General features: G+C 36.8%; 1 protein-coding gene across 4 annotated transcripts in view; it reads left to right on the forward strand.

The window, feature by feature from the left end:
* Positions 1-25,635, forward strand: part of ABCC9 (ATP binding cassette subfamily C member 9) — a 199,270-nt gene that overhangs the window by 113,695 nt on the left and 59,940 nt on the right. For all 4 annotated transcript variants that reach the window (XM_036759015.1, XM_036759014.1, XM_036759018.1 and 1 more), the window contains 7 exons: positions 16,041-16,178; positions 16,336-16,461; positions 19,192-19,288; positions 20,373-20,602; positions 22,467-22,615; positions 22,828-22,897; positions 23,721-23,878. In XM_036759015.1, coding sequence (XP_036614910.1) covers positions 16,041-16,178; positions 16,336-16,461; positions 19,192-19,288; positions 20,373-20,602; positions 22,467-22,615; positions 22,828-22,897; positions 23,721-23,878 — 968 coding nt within the window. The remainder of the gene's footprint in view (positions 1-16,040; positions 16,179-16,335; positions 16,462-19,191; positions 19,289-20,372; positions 20,603-22,466; positions 22,616-22,827; positions 22,898-23,720; positions 23,879-25,635) is intronic.

Raw genomic sequence — 25,635 nt, forward strand, 5'->3', positions numbered from 1 at the left:
TTGATGGCAATATCACCTTCTGAGACTGGTCAGCAAACCCTTATTTAACACCTTATTTTGTGCAAGGTGTTGCACTAGGCAGGCTATTGGAGGGATGTGGTATATACATAAATAAGTATAATGTAAAATCAAGTGTGATCGGGGCAAAGAAAGAGTTTAGATAGTGTTTTAGGGAAATTTTTGGAGGAAGAGCTCACTTTCAACTTGAGGGCTCAGGAAGATCTTCAAGAAGGCTGATAGAATCATAAATATAGAGCTGAAGGGGACTTTAAAGACTTTCTAATCTAGACTCCTCATTTTACAGATGAGGAAACTATATCCCAGAGAAGTTACGTGATTTATCTAAATTAACACGGATAGTGTTAAGTGAGAAAGGCAGGATTTGAACCCAAGTCCTCTGACTCAAGAAGCAGCATGAAGAGTCAGTACCCAGGCATTACCTTAAAGAAAGGGAAGGATTTCAACAGTTGGACATGAGGGAAAAGTATCTTCCAAGCATGGGCAGTGACTTATTAAGACTTACCCCAGAGGAGTGGGCAGATGAGAACAATTTGTTCCAATGGCCATAAAGGCAATGGAAGCAGGTGCTGTGGAGTGCTTGGAGCTTGGTTAGGCATCAAAGATGCCAAGGACAACCACTGCAACCTGGGCCATTGCTAGTTGTCCTGACTTTCACTACATGATGTCATTGATCTTCTCCAAAAATGAAAGACAAACAACAACTAAAGTATACAGAGACAGGCAACAACAGGACAAAATTTGGTTTGACAGCAGTTGTCCAGAGTGTCTGGAATTTGAAGTATATGTAGAAAAAGAATATGCGATAAAGCAAAAAAGCTATGAAAATAGGTTGGTTTTCTTGTTTTCCTAAGTGGCAAGCTTAAAAGTTTACACATCCTGTAAGAAATTAGGGAGTTCCTGAGGGATTTTTTACTAGAGGTGTGAAAGGTTTTCATGACTTGAGTATTAGAATTATTCCAGCAATGGTATGAAGTATGAAGAGATTACTGGCTGGGAAAACTGTAAGAAGGCCATTACAATAGTCTGTGCAGGAAGTGATAAGGGCCTATATTGGGGTGGAGGCTGTGTAAATGAAATGAGGGGCCAAATGTGAGGGCTATTGTGGGGATAGAATTGACAGGATTTGAAAACTTATTGGATGTGGGTAGTAAAGAAGAGTAAAGAGCCTAAAACTGGTATTTCCAGCCTGTGTGACTGGAGTATTGACAGTACTATCAACAGAATAGGGAATTGGGGTGAATGAGATAGAAACCCTGCCTCCCTGTGCTACCCACCCCCCACTACTGAACCAATCCCAGTTTGTCGGTGCCTTTAGTAAATTCCTGTTCTCAGACCTGAGCAAATTATTGCATGTATGTTCTGGCAAGTGCAGATTTCTGTATTTTATAATTCAGCCCACATTTGCATTTTCTTTTTAGGAGTTACATTAGTGTTGTGAATAACTAAGCTTTTACATAGTTTTCACATTAACTGTTTCCAACATATCTTTCTTCCATCGTGTATTTCAGAAGTTTAGTTTTTGAACCCAAATGCAAGTATTGAGATTTATTATTGTTAAATCAAATCTGATTTGTTTCAGCCCAGTCTGCCATGATAATCTTAAACCTCAAAGGTGTCATCAATTATATTAATATATTTCCCAGCTTTCTATCATTTGAATATTTGGTAATCTTGCCCTTTCTGTGTCACTGATTAAATTCATTGTTTTAAAATGTCAGATATATAAATCAGTTATTATTTTTTATCAGTAATACCATTGTGGCGCATGTGATAACAGAGCCAATAACAAAACCCAGGAATTTAAATTTATTTAAATCTATTTATAAATTTAAATTTATATACGACAACTAATGAGAATTCTTAGTCATGTGATCAACATGACTATAATATAAATAATTCATATTTCTTTTTTTGCAACAATATTCCTAGGAGATTTCTTTTTGGGATCTATTTGAGGAGGTGATCTGTGGATTCTTTCAATTTCTGTTTTGCCCTGTTGCTCTAGAATATCAGGGCAGTTCTCCTTGATAATTCTTGAAAGATGGTATCTAGGCTCTTTTTTTGATCATGGCTTTCAGGTAGTCCAATAATTTTTAAATTATCTCTCCTGGATCTATTTTCCAGGTCAGTGGTTTTTCCAATGAGATATTTGACATTGTCTTCCATTTTTTCATTCCTTTGGTTCTGTTTTATGATATCTTGATTTCTCATAAAGTCACTAGCTTCCACTTGCTCCAGTCTAATTTTTAAGGTAGTATTTTCTTCAGTGGTCTTTTGGACCTCCTTTTCCATTTGGCTATTCTGCCTTTCAAGGTATTCTTCTCCTCATTGGCTTTTTGGAGCTCTTTTGCCATTTGAGTTCGTCTATTTTTTCAGGTGTTGTTTTCTTCAGTATATTTTTCAGTATTTTTTTGGGTCTCCTTTAGCAAGTCATTGACTTGTTTTTCTTGGTTTTGTCGCATCCTTCTCATTTCTCTTCCCAATTTTTCCTCTACTTCTCTAACTTGCTTTTCCAACTCCTTTTTGAGTTCTTCTATGGCCTGGGGCCAGTTCATGTTTTTCTTGGAGGCTTTTGTTGTAGGCTCTTTGACTTTGTTGACTTCTTCTGACTGTATATTTTGGTCTTCTTTGTCACCAAAGAAAGATTCCAAAGTCTGAGACTGAATCTGGGTGCGTTTTCGCTGCCTGGCCATGTTCCCAGCCAACTTACTTTACCCTTGAGTTTTTCAGTGGGGTATGACTGCTTGTAGAGTAAAGAGAACTATGTTCCAATCTTGGGGGGATGTGCCAACTCTGCCACACCAGCACTCCTCCTTCCCCAAGAACCCCCAACGTGCACTGGACTTAGACCTTCAGCAGGCTCTGCACTCCTGCTCTGATCTGCCACTTAATTCCTCCCACCAGGTGGGCCTGGGGCCAGAAGCAACTGCAGCTGTAGTTCTGTAGCTGCCCTACCTCCACTGCCCCCGGGCGGTGGCTGAACCAGGAACTTCTGTTTTCACTCTGTCCCCAGCAGCTTTTCCCACTAACTTTCTCTGTTGTCTTTGGTGTTTTTGGGTTGAGAAGTCTGGTAACTGCTGCAGCTCACTGACTCAGGGCGCTAGGGCATGCTCCACCCGGCTCCTGGTCTAGTTGGTCCGCACCGTCTACGCTGGGCTCTGCTCCGCTCCCAGCTCTGTGCGCGAAAGACCTTTCCCAGCAACCATCCAGCCTGTCCTGGGCTGGAGCCCTGCTTCCCTCTGCTATTTTGTGGGTTCTGCAGTTCTAGAATTGGTTCAGAGCCATTTTTTATAGGTTTTTGGAGGGACTTGGTGAGGAGCTCACGCTAGTCCCTGCTTTCCAGCCACCAACTTGGCTCTGCCCCCAATTCATATTTCTTGACAAACATATGGGAGACTGTCAAATGCTTTGACAATTTCATTATCTACAAATATAGTAAATAGATCAAACATGAAAAGCAAGTATTTTCATATTACTTGTTCTTAGTCAATCCATAGTGGTTCTTAGTGATCACTGTGTTAATTTGTAAATGCTCATAAATCAAGCTATTTTAATATTTATTTCTAGTGTTATTTTACTGTGCTATTATGAATTCCAAGCAGAGGTGGTCACTTTCTTCCAAGGTTCCTTCCTTTGTTCATCAAAATTGTGTCCAGAGTCCAGTTTCCCACTAGATTTTTTTTGACAAATGAAATTGTCGGTAAATTAAATACAATATTTATCTAATGTTCCACTTTTAATAGTGCTTCCCCCATTCCCCACCATATGACTATTATAGCTTGCCTTATAAAAGTTTTATGTTCTTTATTAAGAAGCATTCTTATTTACTCTATCTGGCAAGGTCATCTATAATGCTCCACCAAAAATACCAAAAATATATATCTCTTTTAAAAAAAATCCCACCCTAAATGTATACTCTTTTTTATGATTTTACTCTTTGGTTCATTAATTTCCAAACAAGTACAACTTCTGGTTCCAAATCTTAGTTTTTGTGTACTCTTGGACTGGGTTCAGTGTTTAAGAGACTAATGACTGTCCTCACCCTGAGCATTCCTTGGAAACATAAAAAATGTGGCTCATGTCTCTCTAAGGGCCCAGCTTTCTTCTCTCCTCTTCCCCGTTTATCTCAGCAAATAGTGAAGATCATAACATAGTTGGAAACTGGTCAGATTTATTAATAACAGGAATTAATCAGTTAATATAAATAATTCATCTTTTCCAATGTGTTTCCTTCCCTGAGGTTTCAGAATTCTGCCTCCTAAGCAACAATCCTGCCATAGTTTCAGGCAATCAGTCAGTCCACACTTATTAAATATTTTTAAGTTAAATATTGTCAAATTAAATTTACTTTATGTCATGTACCATTTTAAGTTCTGGGAACTCAAAGAAACGTAGAAGATAGTCCTTGCCCTCAAGGAGCTCACAGACTGATTAAGGAAGAAATTAAGCAACCAACAGGGTATAAACTAGATACATTCAGGATGTGGGCCTTGGTAAGGGGAGCTATATCCTTGTGTTAATTGCCTCCTTTCTCACGGGTCTGCTTGTGTGCCTTCTGCTTGCTGCACTTACTGTACCCCCTTCTCTTGTCATCCATAGCCTCCAGCACCCCCAGTAAGGCCTCCATCTGCAGTCCTTTTAGTAGCATGGTCACTTTAGTAGTCCAACTCCCACTCCAGCAATCATGCAAGCAAGATGGAATTGGATAAACTTTGCTCCAAGCCCCAGTATTTGGGTACAAGGACCAAAGAATATCTCAAGGCCATGAGATTAAACAGAAAACACAGCTTTGGCCTTGGCGTCTCTAGAAGAAATATATTGTCTTAGACCCTGAAGGGCAGCTAAGTGGATGGTGGATGTAGAATCAGGCCTAGAGTCAGGAAAACCCGAGTTCAAATCCAGCCTCCAGGCACTAGCTGTCTGACCCTGGACCCTGGGCCTGTTTTCTCATCTGTCAAAGGAACTAGAGAAGGAAATGGCAACTATTCCAGTATCTTTGTCAAGAAAACCCCAAACCCTGCAGTAAGATGATCTGGGTTTGAGTCTTGTTTCTGCTACTTAATATCTGTATTAAGGATGTCACTTTCCCTCAATGGATCTCAGTTTAATCATAATTAGGGGGTTTTAAGAACCCTTACAACCATAAATCTTTGGTCCTAAATTTCCATTCAGCCTAGCAAATGTCACCCACACATTTGTATATTAAAATTTAGAGTCCCAATAAGGCAGTGTTAAATCTGAAAAAAAAGTTACAGTCCCTGTCAAAGATGCATAATCATTGTTCATCTACGTATAATGATGCTCCTCCCCCACCATTTCTATTAGAACTTTTAAAAAAAAATTTATAAACTCTGATTGTAATGTGTCAAATGTGTCATACCTATTAAAATGTAATCATTAGCCAAATCAAAAGGCCCAATGAAATAGACTTGTTCCAGTAAGACTTGAAATATCATTACACCGTTTTGTTTTGCCATAAAATCTTTGATTGTTGTGCAAATTATTATCACCTCTTACTTGTCAAGAGAGAGAGAAAAAGAGAGAGAAGGGGTAAAGCAGTACACACAATCACAGAGTATGCTGGAAAATGTTTTACAACTGGTTCTCAAAAAATGTACACACTATAGGCTTTTAAAATTAATCTGAATTATTAACATTTTCTCCATTTTCTTAAGTCTTGACAATCAGCAAAACAATAAATCTAGCCCTCATTCATAGCATCTGCCAAATATCAAGGCATCAATGTTCACACTAAAAATTTAGCAACTGGCTCTTGTGAGCCAGGATGATTCAGCTCCAGCACAATGGAAGGGATCTTAGAAGCCATCTAGTACACAAAATGAATCCACCCTCATTTTATAGATGAGGAAATGAATGCCCATGAAGGTGAAGTTACTTGTTCAAGGTCACACAGACATCAGAGGCAATATTTGAGCCAAGGTCCTGCATTTGCTCCACCAAACTATTACCATTGTACCTTGCAGACAATCCAGAGAAAACTAGATTATGAAAACTCAGCTAAAATCCATTTTACATTGCTTATTTATACACTCAGAATTTACCAGAAAATGGGAGTACTCTGGGAATTCTTTAGCCCTCTGTTACAAAAGGAAATATTTTCTTCCGCTATGTTGGAGCCAGAAATGAGTCCTAGAGACATCTGGATTATAACCATGGTGGCTTCCTGAATTACCCAAAGCCAGCGTTTTCCTAGAGGCTCAGTCTGAATAAATGCAGCTGCCCAGATAACCTAGAAGCCTGTCTTACTAAACTGACCACTGAGATGCGTCCTCAATAGTGAGAGTATTCTAAAATATGAATTATTTTTTCTGCATCTAAACCTTAAAATATGTATTTTTAGACTTTTTAGGCTTTCACAACAATTAATGTTTCACATTTTTATCATTGAATAATTCTGTTATCTCATAGTAACTTTGGTGGTACTTCAGGTTTTACATGTTGGTGATATTTCCTTTAATGAAATTACAAATAACCAGGATCTTTTTCTGTTTTGGCACATTATGATTTCTACTTTTTCTAGAAAACAGCTTGTTTTCAAAGCATATTTATCTTTTAGGGATTTATTTTTTTAAAGGATCCAGGATATATTCTGAGGTTAGTATAGCATTAACAAGACATAGATGCAATGCACTAAGCAGCTTTGGACACAGGATATTACCTGGATGGGAGACCTGAACTTGGCACTTTCTCTCAATTTTACAAGAATGACCTTGAATAAACTATTGTTATTTTAGAAGGGGTGGGATAAAGCTTTCACAGTAAGGCAGTGAGTCAGATAGCATTTATTTAGTGCTTTCTATGTGTCAGTCCTTGTGCTAAGCACTGGAGATATAAAGAAAAGCGAAAAAAACCCAAACAAACAAACAAACAAACCCCGCAAACCTTAATTCCTCCCTTTAAGGAGCTCATATTTTTCCATTTAACATGCAAGCAACTATATACATGCATGATATATACAGGATAGTTAGAGAGTCATCTCAAAGGGAAGGCACTGACTGTGAGGAGGACCTAGAATGATCTCTTACAGAAGGTGAGTATTGGGGGGTGAGATTAGTAGGTGAGATTAGAGATGAGTAGAGAGAATTGGAGACAGCCAGTGACAAGTATGGAATGGGAAGATGGAGTATCATGTGAGAAGAAAAATAAGACCAGTGTCACTGGATCATAGAGTAGGGGTAAGGGATTAAGGTATAAAAGGACTGAAAGATAAGAAAGGTCCAGTTTGTAATGGGCTTTGAAAGCCCAACAGGAATTTTATATTTGACCCTGTAGGCAATAGGGAGCCATATGTGTTTATTGAGTAGGAATATGACATAGTCAGACTTTTGTTCTAAGAAACCGTTTTGGCAGCTGAGTGGAGGATGGTCTGGAGTGGAGAGAGATTTGTGGAAGGGAGACCAATCATAAGGTTATTAACTAAAGTTACAAAGGGTTTAGTAAATAGTAGCAACCATAAAACTAACTTGTTTAATTTTTTAAATGAGAATAGTAAGCAGTTACAAATGGGTGATATATCTTAAAGAAAATTATTAACTCAGCACAGAGCAGAAAGTGTTATAATACTTTATATTCAATACAATTTTTCTTCTACTTAGAAAAAGGAGTTGTGCTAAATGGGTTACACTTATGGTTTTTAGGAATAAGTAATAAATAGATTCAATCACACATGAGGCATGTCCATCATTTAATTTTACCTCTTTTGGCAAAAATTAATATATCAGTGGCACCTCTAGTCATTAGGTGGTCTGCAGCAGTTGCATAAGGTACTGGCCAAAAAAGAAAGATTATCTGTGATATCCTACTGTTCTCTCACACAGTTGTGGCAACACCTGTAGAACAACGTAAGACTATAGTTGATGAACTCTCTCTAAAAGTTCCTGATTTTACCTTTTCAAATGCTGTGTTCCTATGTTCTTTTAAAAAAAATGGCATTACTAGTCCTTTGTATTATCTTAAATATCTTAAATACAAAATCTAAATGTGTTATCTAAATACAAGAGTGTGATAAACATTTATGCAATCAACTATAATATATTTTACAGAAATTCAGTACTATTTCTCTAAGCATACATACCATTTTTCTATAGAGTAGCCTAAAAATCCAAATCATTTCAGGGCGTAAAACTCTACTTTTCCAAAATCATGAATTTTAATCCCGTTGTACTTCCTTATTTCCAACTGAGTGATCTTCTTTATGCCTTTTTAAATGACCAATTATTTATATGCATAGAATTATTACTCTGAATCTGAAATTATTATTAAATGCTATGATGAAATATTTAATAACTGCTACCTTCAGATATAATGGTTGAAATATTCTTCATTTGTTATTTAATTAGGAGCTTCATAGTACATGAGAGTATAAGACATGGTTACTTTTCTTAGTTCTGCCATTAATATAGTATATTACGTTAGGGATATTAAGTGGGAAGGACTCTGCTATGACAGCAGGAATGGCAACAGCTTCCACCAGCTTGCTCTTCCCCCTCCATTGTTTTTAGGATTTTCTGGGAGTTTATTGGAACTTCAGCACCATTTACATGAATGGCTGCAGGTTACCAGGGGCCATGACTGGATTTAAATGGAAAGCTAAAATAGTTGCATGTGTTTATGTATTCTACCTCCAAACTCAGTGGAAGATGTTGAATGTGGGTGAGAGCAGACTCTTACTTGAGGCATCCTGAGGCAGGAAAGAGGTAAATAGAAATTGATTGCCCCAACTCTACTAGTTCTAAGGGTTGAAGACCTTCTTTACTTAAAGACAGTCTCCTCCCCATCCATTCCCTAGTCTTCATTCATACAGCCACCACTCTTATTACTTTTTACCTATACGCTACTTCAAAAACCTCCTAATTGATTTACATGTATCATCTTCTTCCCTCCAATCCATCTTCCACTTGTGTGCTAAAGAGACATTCCTACAATACATGTCTGACCATGTCATTCCTTTGTTAAGTGAACTGAACCTCTCCCTGTTATGTCTAGTATCAAATGCAGACTTCTCTGCCTGATATTTAAAGCCCTTTACAGTCTGGCTCCAACTTACCTTTCCAGTCTTATTACATTTTATTCCCATTCACACAATCTTTTTTCCCAGCTAAACAAGCCTTCCTATCGTTTCTCACACATAAAGTTGTAACTCTCAAATCTGTGCCTCTGCAAAGGTCATAGTCATGCCTGGAATACATTTCTTCCTCTTAGAATTTCTTGCTTTCTTGAAAGCTCATCTAAGTTTTTGAGATAACTACCATACCTCACAATTCTGCCACTGTGTCATAGTGTACTTAGTAGCCAATGCATCTGCCACAACCTTGGAGTATAGGACAAGTGGACAGTCTGAATGCTACGTTTTTATGTAAAAACAATGACAAGAGTAAGAGAGAATGGAGAAAGTGTGGGGGAGTGGCAATCTGCCTATGTAGTAAGTACCAGCTTGATGAAAGCGTCATTCATCATAACATAAAAGCATTGAACGTGGCTCCATTTCTGTCTCTCAGAAATGTGGGTGATTATATTACTTATTATTTATTATAATAAATCAGATCCTACCAGGTTAAACAAATATTTGGATGAAGGTGTTAGTTGGTGCATGCACTATTGTTTCTAGTTTGTACCTAGAAGGTAATACCATTGCTTGAAAAATCTCGTATTTGTATAGATGGTTTGAGCTGGCCATCACCTGTGCACTGGCTGCATTCTCCTCCCTTCCCAAACTCGAACCTTTGGTGAATCAGTTTCACTCTACACTGTCCTCTAACCTTGAATTCCTTAACTCTCATCCTGTCTTTGCTTATGACTTGCCAACCCCAGCCCTGAATTTCTTTCACCTTCCAAATTCTGTGATCCTTTTTGTGCTAATAAATGAGCCGGAGGACATCATATGGTAGTATTGACTGGATCAATTTCAATTTTATCTAATGAGGCCATTTGCCGGGAGCTGCAGCTTCTCCCTGCCTCATCTCACAAGGCTTTGATTTAATTCATGACTTCTTTTATTATTCCAGATTCTTTTGAAGAGGTGACCTTTCTCACCAGATCACTGCCTTTACTGGTAACTTTGATTCCTTTGCATTCTGGCTTCCACCTTCATTACTCAGATGAAGCTGCTGCCTCCTAAATCACCAGTACTCTTTAATCCCCAAATCTGGTGGTCTTTTTTCTGCCCTCATCCCCTTGACTTTTGCTACATTTGACACTGTTCATCACTCCTTCCCTTTGGCTGCTCTCCTCTCTCTGCGTTCTTGTGATACTAATCTTTTCTAACATTCTTCCTATGTATATGAATGTTCTTGACTCATTTCCTAGATTATCCTTCATATACCTATTAACTTCAGTGTGGTTGTACCCTAAAATTCTGCCTTAGGCTTACTTCTCTTTGTTTTTGATATTCTTTTACAGTGACCTCATCAATCCTTATGGATATATACACACACTCCTACATAAACACATATACATACATACATACACACATATACACTTTTCATATACATCTCCAGTTCATCATGTCCAAGACAGACTCATTATTTGTCCCTGCCCCCACAACCCCTTTCCTTTACTAAACTTACCAGTTGCCACCTTAGTTCATGCCCTCCTTACTTATTTCCTGGATCATTACAGTGGCTTCTTAGTTGGACTTCTTGCCTCAAGTCTCTTTCCATTCCAGTCCATCTTCCACACAGCTGTCAAAGTGATTTTCCTTAAGGATAAATCTAACCATATCACTTTGCTATTTTAAAACTCCAAAAGCTCGCCTATTGTCCCTAGGACCAAATATAAATCCCTCTAGCTTTTAAAGTTCTTCACAGTTTGGCCCCAACCTATCCAGCTTCATTGCATGTTATTTCCCTTCTATAATCTATGGTCCAACCAAATTGGCTTTTTCTCCGTTCCTCACTTTCAACATTCCTGTTGTGCCTTTGCACTAATCATCCTCCAAGCTTGGAATATTCTTCCTCCTTATTCCTACCTCTGTGAATTTCTCACTTTCCTTAGGACTCAGTTCAAATGCCATCTTTACAAGATGCCTTTTCTAGTCCCCTCCATATCTGCTGCTAGTATCTTTAATAATAACTAACTTGTATTTTTATCCCTTACATTTATTTTGTGTTTATTCTGTACATACTTACACACACACACACACACACACACACACATATATATATGTATATATATATATATGCTCTCTTCTCTAATAGAGTATGAGCTCCTTTACAGTAGATACTATATTTTTAAAATGTTTTTCAAAAGCCTAATACAATGCCTGATACATAAATTCTTCTTGATTAATTGATTAATCTCCTCCTTTCTCATTTTCTCTATTTTCCCTACTGTAATTTCTCCCTCATCAATCTTCAGTCTCTTCCAGTAATCTGGTTCCTTCCCTGTTATCTGTAGAAAAAGCCCTCACTAGATTCTACCACCCCCACTAGCTATCATCCTATGTTGTTCCTTTTCTCATCCCAACTGCTTCAGAAAGCCATCTATATTTGGTGTCTCCACTGCTACCCCTTTCATTTTCTTTAAAAACCTCTACAATATGACTTGTGACCCTATCACTCAACTGAAGTTGCAGTCTTCAAAGTTACCAGTCATCTCTTAATTGATTAATCTAATGGTTTTTCTCTGTCTTTATCTTCCTTGACCTCTCTGTAGTATTTCACACTGTGCATCACTTTCTCCTCTTGGTGTAACAACAATGGGACTTGCAGCTGCTGTGGCTGTGTAAGGCCAATAACACCAGCACACAGGTGGGCTGCTAGCACAGATTCTTTGATCTGCTTTTCTAAGGAAAGCAACTTTAAGGGGTTTACAATCTCACTTTAATTAAACATAATATATCATTCACTTAGTTCAGGGGAAAAAGTCAGCACCCTGAACTTCAGAGAAAACACAAACAGAAATTACAAGCAGAAATTATATGAACAGCAAAAATAACACAAATCAGTAGATAGGGCTTCTAACTGTCTGTCCATAGCAATACATACATAGTTACCAGAGAGAGAAGCACCAACATCTGGGTTTTCAAAGCTGGGGGGGGCTCCTTAATGGCTACCCAGAGTCTTGTCTGGCCAAATCACATGAGTGAGCCCTCCAAGCAAAATGATAACCTCAGAGTATATATACCCTTCTTCAGGGTCAGCCCACAGAGGGCATCACAACCATGTGACTCAAGCTCATATGACATAGGCTTTCTTGTGACTTAAGCAGGTCATCAAAGACTCTTGATTCAATCAGAGACTCAATCAAAGGCATTTGATGGCCTTAGTGCTGAGAAGCACTCCAAAAGAAAAAACAGCAAAAAGTCCCACTTTGCTTGCCATCATACCTGGGCACGCTTTTCTCTCTGAGTTTTTATGATTCTCTTCTCTCTTGATTTTCCTTCTGCCTATCTGACTTCTTCTGTCTCCTTTATTGGATCGTTATTATCCATATGATGCCTTCTAATTGTGAGCATACACTAAGGCTTTTACCTGAGCCCTCTTCTTTTTTCTCTCACTTGGTAATCCCTTTAGCTCCCATAGGTTTAATTATCATCTCTCTGAAGATGACTCCTAGGTCTGTCTATCTAATTTGAATGTGTCTCCTGAGCTCCAGTTCCATACTGCAGATTATCATTTGGCTATTTCTAATTGAATGATCCATAGAGATCTTAAGCTCAATATGTCCAAAACAGAACTCATTGTCTGCCCCTTCAAAACCTATCCCTTTTTCAAAATTTCCTATTACTTTTGATGGTACCCTTATTCTTCCAGTTACTCAGATGTCATCCTTAACTCCTCACTCTCATTGTCCACACATATACAAACAGTTTCCAAATCTTGTCTTTTCTATCTCTGCATCTCTTGCATGTGTACCATTTTCTACACTTACACATGTACCATCTTAGTTCAGATCCTCATCTCTCACCTGGTCTATTTTAAGAGCATCCTATTTGATCTCTCTGCCTAAGGTCTTTCATCACTGCTATCATCCACAGAACCTCCAACGTGACTTTCCAAAAGTTCAAATTTGACCGTATCACGTTCCTACTCAGTGAACTCCTATGGCTCTCTGTTACTTGTAGGAACAAATATAAAACAGTCTTCTTTTTTTTAAAGTTCTTCACAACCTGCCCCCATCCTACTTTTCTTCCCTTACTATACACACTTTTTCACACATGGTGCTCTATCTTGTATCTCTGTGTCTTTGGACTGGCTATATCGCTCATCCCAAGAATGCTCTTCCTCCTCTTGGGATCTCAGGTTTCCTTCAGAACTAATCCCAAATACTACTTTCTTCAGGAGTCATTTCCTGGTCCCCTTACTGCTTAGTGCTTCCTAAGCCAAGGTTATTTTATGTCTATACTTAATAAGTGTTTGTTAATTGATTGAATAATTTAAAAATTTGCTTCATTGAAAAGATATAAGTGAAATAGTTCAAACTTTTATATTCTCTTGGGGGAAATACCAACACACATGCAAATGAACAAATGCAAAATAATTTATAAAGGGAAAGATCCCTAAAATATGTGTGTATGTGGGGGAAATGGGAGGATGGATTTGCAGAGGGCACTCAAGCTGTTTGAAGAAATTGAGAGATTCTGTGAAGTGGATTGAGGAAAGAGTTCAGTCAAGACCTAGGAGATCACCTTTGCAAAGGGATGGAAGATATCAGGCTATGTATGGGGAATATTTCTGAGTTTTGAGAGTATATGAAGAGATGTAGTATGAAATAACACTGGAAAGTTAGCAGTCATGTTGTAGAGGGTTTTCCATGCCCACTGTCCATGGTATGGGGCTATATGAGGTACAGTGAATGAAGAGCTGGACTTGAAACCCGAAGACCTGGGTTCAGCTTCCACCTCTAACACGTACTGGTTATGTGACCCTGAGCAAGTTACTTACCTTTTCAGTGAGCACTGGAATGAAGTCTCTAAGACTATAAGTTACAGGGGGAAAATACTGACTTGGAGGAATAGAGGGAATTTTATCCATGCAAGTTGCCGTTTTTTCTCTTTTAATCTAAGAGTTCTGCATATTTATTAAATTTTAGGTATAGTCTCTATCCCCTTTAAATGCCAGACTGAGGATTTTGTACTTTATTCTAGAGACCATAGCAAGTCACTGAAGATATTTGAGCAGAGGAGTAGGTGAGGTTTTGATAGATCAGAACCATGTTTTAGGAATATTAATATGCTGACTTGTGGAAGATAGGTTATAGTAGAGACCAGAGACTTTATAATGGGGGCAGCTAGTTGATGTAGTAGATGAAGTGCTGGACCTAGAGTCAGGAAGACCTGAGTTCAAATGTGGTCATAGACATTTACTAGCTGCGTGACCCTGGGGAAGTCACTTTTCATTGCCTCAGTTTCCTTATCTATAAAACAAGCTGGAGAAGAAAAGGGCAAACCATGCTAGTATCTTTGCCGAGAAAACCCAAAATTGGGTCACGAAGAGTTGGATGTGATTGAAGCAACTGAACAACAGAGATATGGAAACCAATTAGGAGCCTGTTGAAAGAGGGAAGGGAGGGAGGGAAAGGGAATAAACATTTATTAGACATCTACTATATGCCAGACACTGTACTAAGCACTTTACAAATATTATCTCATTTGATCCTGACAAGAACACTGTGAGATAGCTTAACCTCATTTTACAGTTGAGGAAGTAAATTGCCCAGGATCACATGGTAGTAAGTATCTGGGGGACAGATTTGAACTTAAATCTTACTGACTCCAGGCCCAGTGTTCAATAGTCTAGATAAGAAATTTTGAACTAGGTTATTTGTTATGTGAGAGAAGAGAAGGAGACAGATGGAAGAGGTGGAATTAAAAAAATTGATCAGGCTCTCTTGGGTATGAGTATTAAAAGGGAAAAAATAAAAATGACCCCCAAGATTTGAGTCCCAGTGATTTAAAGGATTGTATTGAGGATTGTTTTGACATTAATATAATTATTGCCTTGCTAAGGGATACATTTTGGGAAAATACAAGGAATTCTATTTTGGATATGTTGAGTTTAAAATACTTATATCTACCTATAACCAGGAGGCATATTATAATATGGGATGGTAGTTCAAATAAGAGAGTAAGGCTAGGTATGTAGATTGGACAGTATCCTGCACAAAAATGATAACTCAACACATGGGAACTTATAAGCTCACCAAATAACAGAACAGAGACAGACAGAAATTTTGAGTACTTATTTAATGGGCTAGAGAAGAATGAATGATGGTTCAGGGAAGGAGATATACATGGAGCAATCAGACAAGCAGTGGAGAACCAAGAGAGAGAAGTGTCACAAAATCCATGAAAGCCGGAAAGAGTGATCAGGGAGAGGGATTTATCGGTAGTGTCAGGGGCATCATAGAGTACAAGCAGTATGATAACTCAGGAGGGAAAAGTCATTGGATTTAGTCTTTAAGGCAGAATTTTTAACCTTGAAAATCAAAGTTTCAGTTGAGTGGTGGGATCCGGATTAATAATGCAGGAGAATGAGAAATGAGAGAGAACGGAGGGAATGGAGGCAACATGTATAGAGGGCCCTTTCTGAGTAAGTAGGAAAGGTTAGAGAGATTTAGGACAATATGAATGGCAGGATCAAGTGAAATTTAATTAAAGAGAGAGACCTTTGCATGTTTGTAGGTAGGGAAGAATTAAGAATAAGGAGAAAGTGAAAATGAGAGAAGAAAGGGAACGATCAAGGAAGAAAGCCTTTGGAAGATGTATGAATGGATGGGATCAACAGCCGAATTAGCCTTGATAAAGAAGGAGAAGGGCTGAATTTCTTCATCAGAGGAGAGCAAAAGAGAAGAGAATAGAGCCTAACAATGAAGGGTTTTAAGGTCTTAAGTTAATAAGTACCAGTTATGAATAATTACTAAGTAGTGTATAATCTATAAACAATTTGGGATAATAATATTATACCAATAGTTTCAGCTAAAATTTTCTAGAAGAAACAAATTTCTAAAATACAACCTTTCTTCCTCTCCTCACTCTCAACACTGTTTGATTGATTCAGGATGACCCATTCTCTGCACTGGATATTCATTTGAGTGATCATTTGATGCAGGAAGGGATTTTGAAATTTCTCCAAGAGGACAAGAGGACCCTTGTTCTTGTGACCCACAAATTACAGTACCTGACACATGCTGATTGGGTAAGAGCTTGGAAGAGACCTTTAGTGATTGATTTTCTCTTTATGGCACCTTATGCAATTAATGACTTGAAAATGTTTTCAGTGATTTTAAAGGTAACGATGATTAAACTTTGATTTTTAAGTTGGGAATGTAATTTGTATAATTCATTTCCTTTAGATCATAGCTATGAAGGATGGTAATGTACTAAGGGAAGGAACTTTGAAGGATATTCAAAACAAAGATGTTGAGCTTTATGAACACTGGAAAACACTTATGAATCGCCAAGACCAAGAATTAGAAAAGGTAATTGTAAATAGTCCTGAAATATCGAGATGGACTGGATGATATATTGCCTACTCCTTGAAACTCTCTAAGAAGAGTATCATCAATTCATAATTTCAAACCAAAATATGGTACATGCTTATTTTAGTAATCAAGATAATAGTATGATTAAACAATAAAATTCTAATGATATTACTGTAGAAATGGTCACAAAATATATAATCACATGTACAGACAATATACATATATATATATGTAATTTAAATTTAGGGCTTAAATGTTATTTGTGTGATCTGGCTTGTGATTTTAGGTAAACCATTTGACTTAAGCTTTTTCATTTCTCTCTCTTCTCTTCTCTTTTCTCATCTGTACAATAAGAACTTATTTAGACCCCATGACATTTCTTAGGCAAAAAGTCACAGACAAGAGCCAAAATGACATTGAAAGAAAGGAATGCAGGTGGACCAAGGAAATACTTGTAGAGTGTTTAATTATAAGTTGACTGAGGGAATAGAGAAGCTAGTGATCAGAGTAAATGGAAGAGAGAAAAAAAGCAATGTTTGCATAGTCCAAACTAGAGAATTTGTGAGCTGAAATTGTTCTTGTGGTGATATCTAACCCTGATAAGTTATCTAAGTTCCTAAAAGAAATTGCTGAAGAATTAAAATATGATCATTGGAAAAAGAGAAGAAATATACATACCACAACAATAAGCAGCAACATGAAAGGCTATATGTGTGTGCGCGCGCATGTGTATGTATGTGTGTGTGTACACACAGGTATGTGTACGCACATACATATGTATACATGCATGTGTGCATATACATGTATACATATATATGTGTATATGTGTATACATATATATTTAAAGCTCATAAAGTTTGTGTGGATTCCTCTAAGGACCCCTCATAGAGAGACTCCTCACAGAGAGAAAAAAGATGTATTTCAAATATATGATGAGACTAGCACAATTTAGAACTGTTCAAATGATTATTTCTTATCAAAATAAGATTCAAAGGAACAGTCAGCAAGTGCCTACTTAGGGATTATGTGGTGAGAACCTTGATTATATACTTTTACTGGGGATGACTCCAAGAGACATTTTTATAGGATTTAGATGCCAGGGACAAAAGAGTATGATGTAAGCTTTAGGAGTGGGGCAATTTATGGTTTATTTTGGAAGAAATCTCTGGGAAAAAATGAGAACCCCTGGCCAAATTTTGTAGCAATAGCATTGCACGGGCCAGGAGTAATGTCAATTTAAATGTACTTAGATATGATGGAAAGACATTTACCTACATACATATGGATCTGGGAGAGAATGAAATATGGGCTGATACATACTTAAATTCTTAAGATATGAAAACCTTGGTCATGACAGTATATTAGGTATAGAACAATGAATTTTTTAAAACAAATAATTTTTGTATTACTTGCTTTATGGCAAGAAGCAACAGTTACACAGTATCAGAGAAAAATGGATTGGATGAGAAAGAACACAATGCAGGAAAGAAATGAAACTGATCTATTGCAAGGCCTTATAGGTTAAGGACTCACAGATGTACAGAAAAGAGTTTATTAAAAAGCTAAAAAAATGTGAATAAGAAGGGAACTGGAAGAGTTAGAAGGGAGGTGATAGAAAGGGACAGAAAGGATTAGAGGTTTTGGGGCCTGATTTATAAAACATTATTCAACAATAGTTCTAATTTTATTGTTGTGAACGCATACCTTTATAAAGTTAGGAATAACGGCATGGATGATGTACTCTAACAAGATTTGTTCACATTTTCATATCAATTCCCACATTTCATATCAATAAAGGCTCAGCAATTTAAAACACTAAACACAAGTTTCTTAAACTTTACCATGTGCTTATGAGATAGAATTTTTTTAATGGATGGAAGGTGGTTGGTCAATCAGTCAATATATTTTTTAAGTTCCTGTTATGTTTTAGGCACTGCGCTCATCAATGGGGATTCAAAGACAAAAATAAAATAGCCCTTGCCTTCTCTACATGGAAAAACACAAGATAATTAGGAAGACAAGAAGGTACTAGCAGCTAGGAGACCAAGAAAGGCTTAATGTAAATCAGGCATTAATAAATCAGGATGGTTCATCAGTCAGTGATTGAGAACACTGCTCCAGTGGAGCAGGAGTCTTGGTCCCTTTCTTCCTTACCAGTTTCCTTACACCCTATTCCCTTCCACCTACCCTGAGATCCAGTGACACTGGCCTCCTAACTGTTCCTTGTACTTGACACTGAGTGTTTTCACTGGCTGTCTCTCATTCCTGGAACTCTGTTCCTCTTCATCTCCTGGTTTTCCTAACTTCCTAGAAATCTCAGGTAAAGTCTCATGTTCTTCAAGAAGCCTTTTCCAGGCCTCCTTAATCTTAGTGCCTTCTTTGTGAGACGACTTCTAATTTTTTATCTATCTTGTGTGTACACAGTTGTTTGCATGTTGTCTTCCGATTAGATTATGAGCTCCTGGGCAAAAGAGACTGGGTTTTTTAGTTTGTTTTTCCTTTCTTTGTATCCCCAGAGCTTAGCACAGTGCCTGGTACATAGGCATTTAATAAATACTAATTGATGTATGGTTGAGTCTGAAGATCTGGGTTTGAATCTTTGTTCTACTGTTGACTGTGATCCAGTCACTTAACCTCTGAGGGCCCAGTTTCTTTCTTTGTAAAGTGAATGTGTATTTCAGCCCTGAGTCTTAATATCTTTAAATCATTGCACAATGTTAATCATAGGATATGGAGGCTGACCAAACAACCTTGGAAAGAAAAACTCTCAGAAGAGCTATGTACTCAAGAGAAGCCAAAGCACAAATGGAAGATGAAGATGAAGGTAGATAATTTCTTAGGATATGCTTTATAAAGACAACATGAATAGAAATTGTGGATTTCAGACTTTTGTCTTTGACCATTGAGATATGTGTATGTCTCAGGTAAAGATGGGCAAGGAAGAAGTGTTTGGGACATTTCAGAGAAAAAAAATATTGGGTCTAGTGGAAATTATTGTAGGAAGTAATAAAATCGAAGAACATAGTGTGAAACAATAAACAAACATTTATTGGTCACTCACATGATGACTTTCATTCCACTAAACTTATGGTATGTCAGTTGTAAAGAAGCAGCAGTAGTATGGAAATGGAGCAAGAATAGGATAGAGAAATACGAAAATTCTTTCATAATAACCTAATCATGTCACTAATAAGTTGTTGACTATTATGGCAATACAGTTGAAATATGCTAGTGACAGTTAATCCTTTTGGAATGAACAAAGGTAAAGATGTAGGTTAAAATAGTTATATTTTGATCAGAGCAATATAGTCTTCCTGATATTCTAATGGTAAATTCAGAAATTATGGGTATGAGAATTAGAAAGATACTTACCATAATGTAATTCTCTGGATCTATAGATCCTCAATTTCTCAAGAAAGAGAAACAAAATACACTGTGTATGGATTAAGTTACATATAAATTATGTATATACTAAATGTACATATTTAATTTATATAAAATTAATTTATATCTACATTATACAGCAAATTAAAGAATGAGACCAGAATAAAAGATATTGAAAATGGAACTTTAAAAAAATATAGACCAGCATACTAGTAGTACAGTACTTCTTCAGGCTTCTGGTAATCACTACTGTCAGATGCCACATGTCTGTGATATTGATAAATGTGGGAAAGGATGATAAAAAAAATTTTAGAGGTTGGTAGCCTTTTTTAAAAACCCACAGCAAAGTGCTTTGGAGAATTATCGTCAATTTAAGACATGGTTCCCTGCCCAGAAAACCTGCTTTAAGGTAATCTAAGCTGTTTTTTCTAGATTTCTTGTGAGTTTTAAAATAAATTAAGGTGAAATTAAACTTGTTTATATTTCTTACGAACATGAAGCTTTATTAAATTTTTGGTATGCAGAGGAAGAAGAGGAGGAAGATGAAGATGATAACATGTCCACAGTACTGAGGCTCAGGACTAAAATGCCATGGAAGACTTGCTGGAGATACCTCACTTCTGGAGGATTCTTCTTCCTTTTTTTGATGATTTTTTCCAAGCTCCTGAAGCATTCGGTTATTGTAGCTATAGACTACTGGCTAGCTACATGGACATCTGACCTTAATGGAAAGGATAGTATAAATGATTATCAGGTAGAAAGGATTTTTTAAAATCATTAGACAAAATATGGAAAAATCATCAATATCCTACTGCCTGGCTATAATCACATATTGAAATCAATCTTCACACCAAGATTTCTTGTAGTATAATCTAAAGTTTCACACAATTGAGCCCATACTATAATAATGAGGTAGCACTTAGCATAATGTCTTGCATATAATAAGCACTTAATATTGATTGATTGATGATGTAGGAGGTGAGATTACATTCTTCCTTTCTGAATTCGCCCATTCTTTTGTCCTTTTATGTATTAAATTTGATAATCTCTATGAGAGGGTTTCTCTTGAACCTTTCATGTGTATTCTTTGGAAATAGACCTAAATGTAAAATTTTGGTAGCTAATGCCTTGTACCAGTTGAAATTATGGAAAATTAGAATCTCCTTAAATTTAAACCCATACCTTTAATATTCTGGCCAATTGTTCTTTGCTATGGAGTCAGTATGGTTTAATGGTTATAGAGTTAGTAAAACTTGGCTTCCTATCCTACCTCTGACACGATAGCTGCATGATCTTGGACAAGGAACATAACTTCTGTGTGACCCCTCAACTCACTAGGACTTGATCCTCTAAGTCATTAGAAGGATTTAATCTGACTTGGTGTTGGAAGATCTGTCTGCTGAAGAAATCACAGATCCTTTGTAAAAAAAAATAGTTTGCTAACTCTGAACAAATATACAAAGCATTGGTATCTCAGCTTATTCAACAATAGTGCTTTTGGTAAATTTATAAATATCCTTGTATCTCTAAAATTCCTTTCAGCTCTAAATCTGATGACACTAAATATGAGCAACAAGAATAGCAGAAAATTATGATTATTCCAAAAAATCCTGTTAGAGAGAAAAACAGTTTAGGTTTTGATTTATAGACTGTAGCATCAAGATAAAAAGAAATGAATGAGGACTGGGGAATGATTTTCACTTTCTAGGACTAAGCAGCTAAAATAATAGATTACAGTAGTATTCGAAACTGGATTTATTATGGATTATAGCATTATAGGCTCAGTTAGATCAAGAGTTATTATTATTAGCTATTTAATGACATTAGAGCAGCTGGAAAAAGCTAAATCAGACTTTTTCCAAAAAGTGCATGGAAAATAGCAAAAAAAAACCCTGTTATTTTACTGTACAATGTACTGCTTCAATCACTCATCAAGTGAGAACTAGCACTTTTTCTAGTATGAGATTTTTTTAAAGCAGAAAGTCACCATTTTAAGAATGGGAAGAGATTATCTAATCTAATCTTTTCATGTTTTGGATGAGGCAACACAGGCTTAGTGAGGTTAAATTACTTCTCCAACTTAATGGATAGTAGTACCAGGTTCTGAACTCCAGTTCTCTGGTTCCAAACTCTACTGCTGTGTTATTTGAACTTTCCTACTTCAATTACGTCAGTCATTAGGTTGAATGGATCATTCAACAGGCATTTATTAAGCATATACTCTCTGTGGTACGCCCTTTGTTATGTAATGTGCTAGCTGCTAAAATAGAAAAATACGGTGAGATTATTTCATGTAGCAGTTATTTAGTATGAAATAATCTCTGCGAAGAACTGTTTTGGTGTTTGAGGAAAAGTCTAAGGTCCCTCAATCTATCCCAGTTCTCCTTTAGAAACATCCAGGTAGGACAAGGTAGAAACCAAAATTGTGATTGAACAAATTATGTGGAAGAGGACATTGTGCATACTTTGGAAGTGTTTTTGACAACTCACCAAGTCACTGAAATTTAGACATACCTTATATGTTTTTGACTTACAGTTTTTACTACAGAATAATAAGGAAACTTATTTTGTTTTGATAATGAGTGTCTGCTTTTTGGTTATTGTTTTTTTTTCTCTAGTCTTATTATGTGGCTGGATTTACTATCCTTTGTGGAACAGGTATTTTCCTTTGCCTTGTTACATCTCTCACTGTAGAATGGATGGGCCTCACAGCTGCCAAAAATCTTCACCACAACCTCCTCAATAAGATCATTCTTGGACCAATCAGGTATAGAAACAGTCATTTTACCAAAACAAAAGCAAATAAAACAAAAAACCTTCCCTGTATGTATCTTTGTAGCATAGTAAACAAGGCTTTCAGTAGTTCCTTGAGATTAATACTAGATATAATTACAGAAGTCTGATGACCATGTAAAGAAAACAAGAAAAGCCTAGGCTCTTCATCTTTAAATATGTAATTTTAATGTGCTTATTCCATAGGTTCTTTGATACAACACCCTTGGGGCTAATCCTAAATCGTTTTTCAGCTGACACAAATATCATTGACCAGGTGAACATATAAATCTTTGTGTCTTCTTTTAAGTAAGATATTGATATTTAATCCTTCACTAAATTTATACTCCAGTACTTCATCTTGGAAGGAAGGGGGATCTATGTTATATTCCCTCCTTACATTTTCTTATTTGTGCACATTTTTTATCCCTCCCCTCCAAAACAATAGAATAAAAGCTTCTTGAGGTCAGAAGCTAGATCACTGGAGGCTCACACCTAGTACAAAATCTTGTGTATGATACATAATAAATGCTATTAGTACAAGTGAATTAATGCATTCTTAAAGGCTATGTACATTAGAAAGATGTGAATGTGTCCTAAGCATTTGGATCATGAACCAAAGAGGGCACTGATTCCTCCTGGAAGTTCTCATTATGTCTAGGTTAGTTCTTTGACTAGGGGGATACAAAGATGATCCTGACATTCCAATATACTAGGAGAAATGGAATGCCAGAAATATTCCGTTTAGTCTAGATGGAACCACCATGACTTTCCAGAGTGGGGTCTTGAGTCTGGCCCAGACCAAGAGAAAAACTCTAGAATAAAATAGGCTAACTCCCCAGTCTTGCCAATACTATCATGATAGTTCAGGAAAGGGATAAGGAAGGATTCTAAAATACACTGAGTTTAAGCTGCAAAGGGCTGGCACCCAGTTGAAAAGACATATTTTCAGATGTTTGTATAGCCACTATCTAATTATGGTCCCAGTGATAATGCACATAAATAGTCTACTGTCTTTAAAAACACAGTGACTTGATTTTGCATAATAATGTGTTTAATTAGACCTAAAACTTTTTTTTTTCAAATTACCTTCTGAATAGCACATCCCTCCTACTCTGGAGTCTTTAACCCGCTCAACTTTACTCTGCCTATCTGCCATTGGGATGATCTCATATGCGACCCCTGTATTCCTGGTTGCTCTTGTACCTCTTGGAATTGCCTTTTACTTCATTCAGAAATACTTCCGAGTGGCCTCTAAGTAAGTAAATGGAACAAAGTTTGAGTGTTGTTAAAAAAAAACCTATTTCTTGCATCTACCAAAGTCTATTTTTTTTTCAAAAAAGGTGATGAAAGGTTATAAAAGATATTTCTTCTAGATAAATGTGTAGCCTTTAACATGTAATAAATGTTTAAATTAACTTGTTAAACTGTCTTAACTCTAACAGTTTTCACTTTATAACCAATATCAAATGTTTAATAGGTTATAGAGGTTAATAGTGCTGGGCACACAGCAGCTATGAAATAAATATTTGCTTATAGTTCAGGGATCACGTAGACAAATGCGCTGGATTTTATAATTCTCATCAATTCCTTTTGTTCACCCATTAGTTTTAACTGCTTGGTTTCTTTCCTGAGTGTTGTCATGTCTGGAGTTCAGAAATGATAAAATGTACTATAATTCCCAGTATAATTTGAGGTAGAGCAATAAAACATATATAGCACTATTTAGTAAATCTTGCTCATATGCTTCCTTGGTACTGTCATGAAATTAAAGAAAGTAAGGATGCCCCCATGCATATCGGGTAGATTCCCTGTGGAAAATTTCTTTTACTACAGTTATAAATATTAAATAAAAGAGCATTAGAATCATCAGAGGCATATAATTCTAAATAATTAGAATCTTTTTATTTAGATCATGCAGAAATAAAATCTTGTGTTAATTGTTCATCAGTCTGTAAACTGTCATATTACACAATGGGATAGACTTTTAGAATGTCAGGTGAATGGTCTTTTTACTCTCAGAATTCTACCCTATATTAGAAACAGGGAATCTTCAGAGTTGCAAGAGACTTCAGAAGTCATCTAGTCTAACATTCATGTCATCCTTTGAAAAAGTGGTCATGCAGCCTTTATTTGAAGACCTGCAATGAAGAGATGAGGCAGTTGTGGGGCACAGTGGATAGAGTGCCAGGCCTGGAGTCAGGAAGACTCGTCTTCTTGGGCTCAACTCTGGCTTCAGACACTTACTAGCTGTGTGACCCTGGGCAAGTCACTTAACCCTGTTTGCCTCAGCTTCCTCATCTGTAAAAGGAGGTAGAGAAGGAAGTGACAAACTCCTCCATTATTTTTGCCAGGAAAATGCTAAATGGGATCGTGAAGAGTTGGACACAACTGAAAATAATTAAACAACAGCAACAAAATCCACCTAATTATATTGTCGTTCAGCCCTCATCTGTTCATTTCCCTCCCACACACAGACAGAGAGATGTTATCAAATGTTTTGTGCTAAAATACAGGTGAACTATATTTACAGCATTTTGATGGTTGTAAATTTAGTAGCCCTTTCAAAATAAGAAAAAATGGAAATGAAATTAGTCTGGCATGACCTCTCTTGAGGAAGCCATTCTGGCTCTTTGTAATTGCTCCTTCCTTTTTCTAGCAGTTCATTATTATTTAAATAATACATATTAAAATTGGTCAATAATCAAAGTCAAGTTTCGTTTGTACAGTTTCTCCTATACAGTATACAGACTTCATTTTCACTAAAGGACTTTATTTAAACTCTTTTATTGGAAGGATAAACTCTGGTACTGGAATAGAATCATAGAGGTCTTGTATATTGTTGTATGATGTCCAACCTCTTCATATTAGACAGGAGGATTGAGTCCCATAGAATCCATGACTTACTCAAGTTACAGGAAGTGGCAATTCTGAAATTCAGTCCACATCCTCTCACTCCAAATCCAGCTCTTGTATTTCACTCCACTTCCTAATTTTTATGTAATTAAATTTGGT

Source organism: Trichosurus vulpecula, chromosome 5 (genome assembly GCF_011100635.1).
Source record: "Trichosurus vulpecula isolate mTriVul1 chromosome 5, mTriVul1.pri, whole genome shotgun sequence".
NCBI lineage: Eukaryota > Metazoa > Chordata > Mammalia > Diprotodontia > Phalangeridae > Trichosurus > Trichosurus vulpecula.